The 9,946-nt window shown below is 30.0% G+C and overlaps 2 protein-coding genes across 5 annotated transcripts in view; both read right to left on the minus strand.

Annotated features, from left to right (window-relative positions):
- The window catches only part of LOC108771171 (tenascin), a 13,510-nt gene extending 10,513 nt beyond the window's left edge, over positions 1 to 2,997 (minus strand). For both annotated transcript variants that reach the window (XM_018523100.1, XM_018523099.1), the window contains exon 1: positions 2,671 to 2,997. The gene's annotated coding sequence lies outside the window, so the exon portion shown is untranslated. The remainder of the gene's footprint in view (positions 1 to 2,670) is intronic.
- Positions 2,998 to 5,899: 2,902 nt separating this feature from the next.
- Positions 5,900 to 9,946, minus strand: part of LOC108771176 (uncharacterized) — a 10,703-nt gene continuing 6,656 nt past the window's right edge. For 2 of the 3 annotated variants that reach the window (XM_018523105.1, XM_018523108.1), the window contains 3 exons: positions 9,343 to 9,609; positions 7,089 to 7,247; positions 5,900 to 6,967 (listed from right to left, as the gene is read on the minus strand). In XM_018523105.1, coding sequence (XP_018378607.1) covers positions 6,903 to 6,967; positions 7,089 to 7,247; positions 9,343 to 9,609 — 491 coding nt within the window. In that variant the 3' untranslated portion in view covers positions 5,900 to 6,902. Of the gene's footprint in view, positions 6,972 to 7,088; positions 7,248 to 9,342; positions 9,610 to 9,946 lie in introns of all 3 variants that reach the window. The other variant, XM_018523106.1, reaches the window with a different exon arrangement.

Below are 9,946 nucleotides of genomic sequence, written 5' to 3' on the forward strand. Positions count from 1 at the left end.
GCAAAATAATTTTATATTTCTCAAGTATTTTTATAATTGATTTATTAAAACTATTCTCTTTGATATTTTTCTATCGCGTTTCTTCTATAGTATTAAATCTATTTTTCCTTATTACGTATTTATACAATACTTCTCGATTCTTTCTTTTCACAATAAGATTTTTTTTTTTCAAGAATTTTTATTATATTAATTGCTTAAAAATGTTTTCGATACTTTTCTATTGTATTTCTCCTACGATATTAGACCTATTTTTCTTCAATTTTAAATAATATACATATACAGAAATGATCATTGTTTATTATATGTGTTATATTTTTTCTACACGACGTTATGACGTATATGTAGGTATACTTATTTGTGTATTTGTCCCTGTCCCTGACGCTTTCTACTTGTATATATAAAGATTTAGTGTCTCTTATTAGTGTGTCTGTGTGTGGTGAATATACCTAATATTCGAATAAATAAATAAAAAATGAATAAAAATATTCATTCGAATACACTTATTTATTATTCGTCAAGAAATAAATAAATACTTTTTCATTCCATTTAAATGAATATTTTTTGAATATGATTACAAATATTTTCGTTTTGTATTCACTTTTACTCTGTATTATCCGCACAAAGCTTGCAAGCCTGCAAGAAAAAACAAATCTATAAAATCAATGGCTACGATTACACCGTGTGCTTAATTCACAATCTATCCGATCCTGTACAAAATGCGTATACCTATAGGTTAAACAAAAAGACATTTTTATTGGGAATAAATAATATATCTCGGAATTTAATGGCCACAGACCATAATGAAGGACCTGCCCAAGATATCTTATAAAATGTTTATAACATTACTGTGATGTAACAGGAATTATATTGGAATATGTATGGCGCTCTATCAAATAGATATTTATAAATAAAAAATGTATTGCTTTCCAAAATATTTTTCAAAATTTCTAAGTTTCCTTCATAAAATCTGAATATTACAATGACAAAAAAAATAAATAAAATTAATTTTTTTTTACTTAAAGTCATCACAGTGCCGGTTATAGTTAAGGGGTAACGATTGCTTATTAGAGCTTTCTTTTTCAGTTTACATTTTGTTTGAATGAATATGAATACTCGTTAAATATTCATAGTTTTTTTGTGAATAAATATTTTTTTTTAACCCAAAATTTGAATGAATATATGATTACATTTTTTTATGTGAAAATTTTGAATAAATATAATTTGAAGCTCAATTACAAATTTTTATATTCATCAGGTACACTATCTCTTATACATTCGAACGAATCACATATGTTATATAAAATGTTTGACGTAATTTCAATTTCACATTTTTATGAAGTTTCCGTTTCTTTGTAAAACGCTCTTCTCTCTTACGTGGTAAGTCATATTAGTCAGTTTACATTTATATTAATTGGATATATACTTACAGTCCCAGATTTCTCAATTCACAATTACACACGTTGCAGAATTTAATCAAATTCATAATTTTACGGAATTATGATACCTTGAATCTGTAAATCTTTACTGGCTGTACATATTGGAAAAAGAGAAGTTTCTGTTATTAATATTATATATTATATAATATATAAATTCTTATTCGCTGAAGAAGGCTCTAAACCGAGTCGAAATGTACGAATCTTATGTATATAAAGAACATACATAAAAATAGTAAGATTAAGCTTTAATTACTGCAATTACACTCATTTGCCTGAAGATTTGTGTTTTTTTATTTCGAGAGTTTCTACGAAGTTTTACTTCTGTTTATTATTAATATACTTCTGTTTATTATTAATATATTTTTATTACTTTACTCATTGTTGTGTAATAAAATGAAAAATAATCAAAATATTTAAAAGTTCTGTCAAAAATATTTTTACAAGATATAAAAAGCATTAAAGAAAAACTTTTTGTTTAAAATATTATAGCTTACATTTAATTATTTTTTTTTATTACTAATCCAAGTGATTTAGCTATTTTAGTCGCTTTTTTACTTTTCCACTCATCTTCTAAAAATAGTCTACAATTCAGTTTTGGAAAAAAGACGGTAATACACGGAGAGAATTTTTTCTTAGAATTTACCTTGAAAACATGACAGTCGTGGGACAACATTGTATTTTGAAGAATTTTAACATAAATCCCTCTCATTCATTAATAAAACTACAATAAAGTTTAAAATAAGTTTGATCAATTTTACTGAAGTGCATGGTAAAAATCTTCGAAATACAATGTTGTCCCACGACTGTCATATTTTCAGGGTAAATTTTAAAAGAAAATTCTCTCCGTGTAGATTTTCTTAAAATTATACAATGTTATGTTAATCACTAAATATTTGTCTTCAAAGTTATTATGGCTTATGACATTCGGTTCAATGTTTACACTTGCAATAAGATTTTTAATATTTCTTAAATATTTTCATTATGTTAATTGCTTTTTTAATTATATCTTTTTCGAGATTTTTCTATCACATTTCCTCCACAATATTAAATCTGCTTTTTCTAATCACATATAATATCCATGAGATGTCTCTCGATTCTTTTATTTGATTTTGATACAATTTCATATTTTTTTATTACTCAAGTATATTTCTGTTATATTAATTGTTTTTCTAAAGAATAAATCCTCTTTCATACATTTTTATCGTAGTTCTCTAACAATATTATATATACTTACATTTTCTCATCAGCACGTAATATTCACAATAGCTCTCGAATTTTTTATTTAATTTCGTTATAACTTGATATTCCGTTTGATTTTTACACTCACAAATTGATTTTTAGTTTTTAGGCATATATTTTTATTGTACTAATTATTATCACATTTTTCTATATCTTATCATCTTTTTCGATATTGCACCTTGTGTTTTCTTATTGATACGCAATATCCGCACGGTATTTCTCGATATTTTTTTTCAGGATTATGATATTCTGTGTTACACATAAATGTTACAACTCACGTCAACGGAATGCTCGCGATGGCAGTGTACGCCGGCGACTGCACTCCATATAGTGAAGCAAAGCGCGATTGACAGTACAATGTTCCCTCACTGGAGGCCTCCTCGACCCTCCCGCCATTCCTTCGAATGATTTGTCTTCGACGTCGACAATCTTGGTGAAAAAGAAGTATTTTCGATAAAATTCCTAAATCCAAAAATTCAAAAATCCAGATACTCAAATCGTGCGAAGTCTGTCATTTAATTGCTTGACGAGTAAATGATAGCTGCTTAAATTCGCTCATTTGTTTTAAATAGATCCAATTTTGTACTTAAAATTAACGTTTGTAAGATACTCAGGAAAGTAATACTAAATATCTTGAACATCTTAAAGATATCCGATACTATAATCTAAACTGTATGTTTTTAATGTTTTTAAAACATTGTGTTGTCTGGATATACATTTATATCAAAAAAACAGAATCGTCATTTAAGAAATATATTTAAGAAACATGTTATGTGATATTATCACAGTATAACAATAAAATGTACTATATTATGTGTATGGTTTTGTAATAAAATATTTTACTATATGTATTTTCATACAGCACAGAATTTCTTAAAACATTCATAGAATGTTTTAAAAATGTACAAATATTCATAGAATATTCGTAGACGTTCTATAGATATTGTGTGCTATCTAGGTATTATATATGTATTTTATCGTAACAATAATGGAAATATTAAAGAGACGAAATCGTATAATTGTACTATTAATTATCGTATTCTACAGTATATTTGCAGAGTGTCCCCACCTTTTTTGCCAATCACTTTTGTGTAGATAGAGCGGACTAAACTGAGTCGAAAAGTCCTCTACCATTTTGCAATTTTCGCAATAGTTAATAAGATATTAATTACTAAATATTGCAAAATATTGGTCTTGAATAATTTTTTACTCAAATACTATCAACTTTACAGAAAAACTGCAAGAGACAAAAATCATTTATTTTCTTCTTATAAAGTTCTGAGAATTTTTTCAGAATTTTTTATCAACTTTTTAGTACTGCATTTTCTTATTTTTACCAACATGAGAAAATACGGTATTAAAAAATTCTGAAAAAATTCTCAGAACTTTATGAGAAGAAAATTAGGTAAGTATTAAGAAAAGGGGAGCCATCTCCAATGATCTAGACCCTGACATATGTTGACCCTGAGTGACCTCCACCAGATTTTAGGTGGCGGTCGCTGTCCGTTAAGGGGATCCTGGAGTGACGGTCGAAGTTAATCAAGGTCGATAGTACAGACTTTTTTAAATTCCAAATTCGACAATAGTGACATCTTTCATTCATTTCTTATACTTATTATATATCGTTGTGTCTCACTCAAACGCATTCATCTGTCCTTATCTAACATATTGCAACGCATCTCTTAGAAAGAGATCAACTAAAATACTGCTCGGTTTCATGGCTAAACAGTCATACATCGTCGATTTCTCACGCGCTAGACACACAATTTCGTTCCTTGCGCTAATCTTTTTATTTAGGCGTCAAAACTTAATTCTAAAGATACGACTGTAATCGTCTATTTATTCTACATGTGCTCCTGCCCTAATTTCGAGCATATAACGTGCATATAATTTTTTCACGAAGTAATGTTTGGTGAGCTGATAGCACATGGATACAGGAATCTGTAATTTATTATTTTTTCCAGTTTTGGACACAAAATACACCAGGAGCAGGTACATTAGCACGGATACTTCAATCGTGGAGAAGGAATTTTTATTCTGTGCAACTAATTCGAAGAACCGCGCAAGGAACATAAACGCTTGCTTTATCGGTAAAAAAGAAGACTCCAGCATCCCCTTAAAAAGTTATAAACAAAAAATGTTAGAGTTAGGTTAGAGTTAGGTTATTATATACCCTTGGGAATATACGTGGGAATTTAATAACCTAATCCTAACATTTTTTGTTCATAACTTTTTAACGGACAGCGACCACCGCCTAAAATCTGGTGGAGTCACTCGGGGTCACGACCTTGACAACATATGTCAAGGTCAAGATCATCGGAGGTGGCTCCCCTTTTCTTAACACTTACCGAAAATTGATAATTTTTGTCTCTTGTAGTTTTTCTGTAAAATTGATAGTATTTGAATAAAAAATTATTCAAGACCAATATTTTGCAATTTTTAGTAATTAATATCTTGTTAACTATTGCGAAAATTACAAAATGTAGTAGAGGACTTTTCGACTCAGTTTAGTCCGCTCTATCTACACAAAAGTGATTGGCAAAAAAGGTCGGGACACCCTGTATATAAGACATGTTCAACAATATTACCTATTTATTTAAACAATTAAGAAAAGTAAAATTCGAACAAGAGATTTATATGAATATAAAAGACAGACAAAATTATTTCGTTTGTATAAGAAATATATTTAAGAAGCCGTATGTTTTATATAATCGTTTGATTTGTATGAAAAATATATTTAAGAAATCGCATGCGAGTTTTATAATATTGCTATGTAATAATGTATAAAATATTGTATCATGTATATGTAGTTTTGTAATAAAATATTTACTGACAGTTACTGAAAATTCAGTGAATTTCATTGAAATTATTTTCATTAAAATAGTACGACAGGATATCGATACTAACTATAGATAAACGCAAAGGAATGCTGAAGTTTAACGTTAATTTTGATTCTGAAAAGGCAAGATCAAAATTTCAAAGCTATCTCTATATTATTTATGTACATAAAATATAAAATTTTTATACAATATTCAAAATGTGTATGTACAATATGCGCTTTGAAAATTTGACATTTGCACTTTTAGAACCGCGCCACAGATACTTGTAAATTATAATATATACAGGTACTTTATAAATTGAAATAATAAATTTGAAAAGAAAGAAACGATGTTATTGTTAATTTTTTCTTATTTTTAACTAAACAACCTTATTATAAAGCGTGAAACAAATAGTTATTTGAATATCATATATTCTTGTGGCCTGATTCTCTAAAAAGAAGAAGCACATGAAAAAAATAAGGATTTCAAACAACTTACTAATTGTAAGTGTTTTCTTTTGCGCTCATACGAATTCTATTCAGCTGGCATCATTCTAAGAAACAGTAACGCTATGAGACATCAGAATCCGCATATTAATAACCGCGTTAATTAAACGCACGCGAGTGGAAGGCTTTAAATATGTTGATGCGTCTAGTTTAAGTCTTCACCTTCGTCGCGAATGTTTTGCTGCGTAATTACAACGGCATTTGATAATGTTTCGTTTTCACGCCGTTTTTTCCCCTCGGATTTTACGCAACTGTTATGGAAAATACATTACAAACTTGGTGATTAACGACGAAAATAAAAGTGACCAATACGGTCAATTTTTACATTACGCTTCAAAAGATATTGCTATTATGCGTATTTCGACATTGTATATCATGTAAATATGTTACCATATTTTTTAAATACATTACGGAGTAATCGCAAGTACAATCATCAAAATCTATATACGTAATAAAGCTGTAATCTATTATTGAAGCTTGAGCAGTGCCATTCATTTCGTTCTTTGCGTTTCCTGCTTCTCTTTTTCACTCTCGAACTGTTACCATGACAGTATCACATATGTACATAGGAATTCATGGAATTGCACGCATCTTTTTGAGAGACATCGCTTGATTAGATCGGTGTACATTAATATAATATTTTTATCGCTCGTGAAGAATTTAGAGAAAAGTCCTGAAGAAAAGTTCTCGCAAATATTAGCATGAATAATTATAATCTGCGAATAAACCGAGATTGCTTCTTCAGCTACAGTGGTCCTACTTATGTTTCTTTCTTCTTGAGATTAAGTTTCTCTGGCGCTTGCACAATATTATATTTATGATTATCAGAAATCCAACTCCATGAACTCAACTTAACTTATACGTTGTTCAACAACATCTTTAGAGAACTGGTAATTTGTGTCTCACGAAAGTACAGTCAGTGATATCACACAAACCAGTATCGACAAGGACACCATAAAAGATGAGCCTGTAAACGAAAGTTGCGTTAAGCAAGAATTTTCCAAGCAGAAAAAAATCAAAACGTCATCTTTCAAGTAAAAAATTGTTAATTTCCTTGTTTTACATAAGGTTAAATCATTTTTGCTTACTAGCGCTTTTGCTTACGCATTTGTCTTCTACATTCAAGATGTAATTATCGGCACATGTGCATATATTTGAATCACACATCATAGATTTGATTGGCGGATCGTTCTTGTAATCTTCGGCCTGGTAGCATTCATAATTGTTCACACACTCGTTACCGATTGCTGCAAAACAATAACAATGATTAATTTTATAATTCTTTAACACGTAGTACTTTAACACGCTTCCTTCTCCCGATGGTAACACTCGCTGTGAAATACATTGAATACAAAGGGGTACAGAGGAGATATCTTGTAAAAACATCTTATTTTTAAAAAATAAACATTAATTAAGAATTTATTAATTATGACTAAAATATATTGTATCCCGACAAGCAGATATTATTTGTCGTCATTTTGACATCAAAATATTATTTTGACGACAAATAATGTGTTAGCTTGTTACTTGGAATATTTCTTAAAATTATTTTATCTGAAAAAAGTGTAACAATTAAAATATAATATTTTAATAATAATCCAATAAACACATCGACTAAAAATAACGTAACATCATTTATAATTTCACACTCGACAATGTAACTGTTATGTAACATATATGTTATATTACATTTATATTGTTATTATAAGTGTAGAGGAAAGTCGCCAATACTGACATAGATCTCGTAAAGTGATACCCCCTTATTTCTCAGAAACTAACTATTGCACTTTATTAATATTAATAAAATCATGATCTGTTTAGCTAATTAAAGAAATACAAACTCATAATTCATATATTTGTGGCTTATTTCTATACAAAATCAGCTAAAAACCAATTCTATGAATCCGAGAAAAAAATTCTTACGGTGTTCTTTTGCAAATTGCGTAATTAAAATAATAGTGACTGTATTATTGATAATATTATGTTATTTTAAATGTTTATAGTTTCATAAATTAGTTTTCTTTACAAAATAGGATATATCTTTATTTATAGAATAGGAATGTTGGTATTATATATATATTGCCTACTATCTTTGTAGAAAAGTACTACTGAGCACTAGGAGTATTTTGAGGCACTACTGTACTACAGCACTACTGTAGTAGCGCAGAAGTGTTCAGTAATGCTGAGTAGTGCTAAGATCTTCTATATAACTGTGTTTCGGCAAGATACACAATGCAGGAAATGAATATGCATCACAGAAACTAACTATTAACTTTATTTTAAAAAAAGCACTTTCAGATTTAATTTACATATGTCTATTTATAGGGATCCGCGTTATTTTCTCCTTACGGAAAACGAGTCCATCTTGCGGCGATATCCATACTGCGTATTATGCCGCTTGCAGAGTATATGTACGCTATAAACGCCGCCAAGCAAGCGGTGTAATACGCAGTACCGCCGCAAGATGGATTCGTTTTCCGTAAGGAGAAAATGACGCGGATCCCTATAAATAGACATATGTAAATGAAATCCATCACTTACTCTTAGCTTGATCAGAGTGTGCTCGTAGAGGCTCTGAAAGTGCTTTTTTTTAAATAGAATTATTAATAACTAGTTTCTGTGATGCATACTCGGTTCCTGCATTTTGTATCTCGCCGAAACGTGGATATATAGAAGATCTTAGCACTCAGTATTACTAAACACTTCTGCGCTACTACAGTAGTGCTGTAGTATAGTAGTGCCTCAAAATACTCCTAGTGCTCAGTAGTACTTTTCTACAAGGGATGTCAGTTTTGCAGCCCATTTTGTCAAACGCTCATTTTTGCATAACTTATGAAAAACTTAATTATTGCAAAATTGCAAACAGTATTACAAAAATTGCTTATACTATCTGATAGAAGACACTTTTTACTTCGTATTTATGTTTTTGAAATTGTATTTTTACCTTTTGTTTAAGAAATATTGTCTAAAAACAAAGTGGTATATCGGTATCGGTGACCTTCCTCTAAAATTACAATATTAATGTTATGTTACTTTCAGTTAATATTTACTAGGAAATGAAAACGAAAAGTTGTATTATTTGGATGCACAAAAAGTATTCGTACAATCGAGAAATGTAGCTTCTAAAATCATAAACACAGTTATTTTCGCGATATTTTTAATTATATTAACATAGACTGTATTCATTTTTAATAAATTGCTAATTAATGCTTATTTTTTTCAAATTAAAATTTTTGGTATAAAAATTTCCCCTGTACGAATACTTTTGCATTCACTGTAGATTTTAAAAAATCTATTACTACGATTCGACAGGGAAACTGCTAGCTGAAAACTTGCGGATACCTTTGTTGGGGAAACACCTCGTCATTTCGCGTTCGTAATGAAAATCTTCCTTGCACTGACACACGTTGTCGACGCAAGCCGTGAACTCGAACGTGCACTGTACCAACTCCGTACATTCGTCCTGGATCTTTTTGGCGGCCGTCAAACACTTCGTGCCATTGGTGTTCAATACTGTTTCAGCCGCGCATCCGCATGTTTTGTTGTCAGTGCAGATATTACCTTCGATGTGCGAGCACTCCTGATTTTTTGTGCACGGTTCAGCGTATCCTGCAAATATAATTACACTCAGAAAACCAAATAGTATCAGCGACTATACAGGGTGACCCATTTTAACTTAGGCAGCCAAATAACTCGAAACATCGCGATTAAATAAAAAAGTGTTTAAAACAAAAATTGTTGGATATGAAGGGGCTGATTGAACTATGACCTTGACAATGACCTTGACCTTCATTTTCAAGGTTATTTGAAGGTCTACTTTCAATTTTCAAATAGAAACCCACATATTTTTGATCCCGGATTTTGAAAGAGCGCAAAATTTTACGTCCAGATGAACTTTCATGTTATGGGTCACAGTTGACCATAGAGGTCATTTCAAAGACAAATT

This window comes from Trachymyrmex cornetzi, unplaced genomic scaffold (assembly GCF_001594075.2).
Source record: "Trachymyrmex cornetzi isolate Tcor2-1 unplaced genomic scaffold, Tcor1.1 scaffold1403, whole genome shotgun sequence".
Lineage (NCBI taxonomy): Eukaryota > Metazoa > Arthropoda > Insecta > Hymenoptera > Formicidae > Trachymyrmex > Trachymyrmex cornetzi.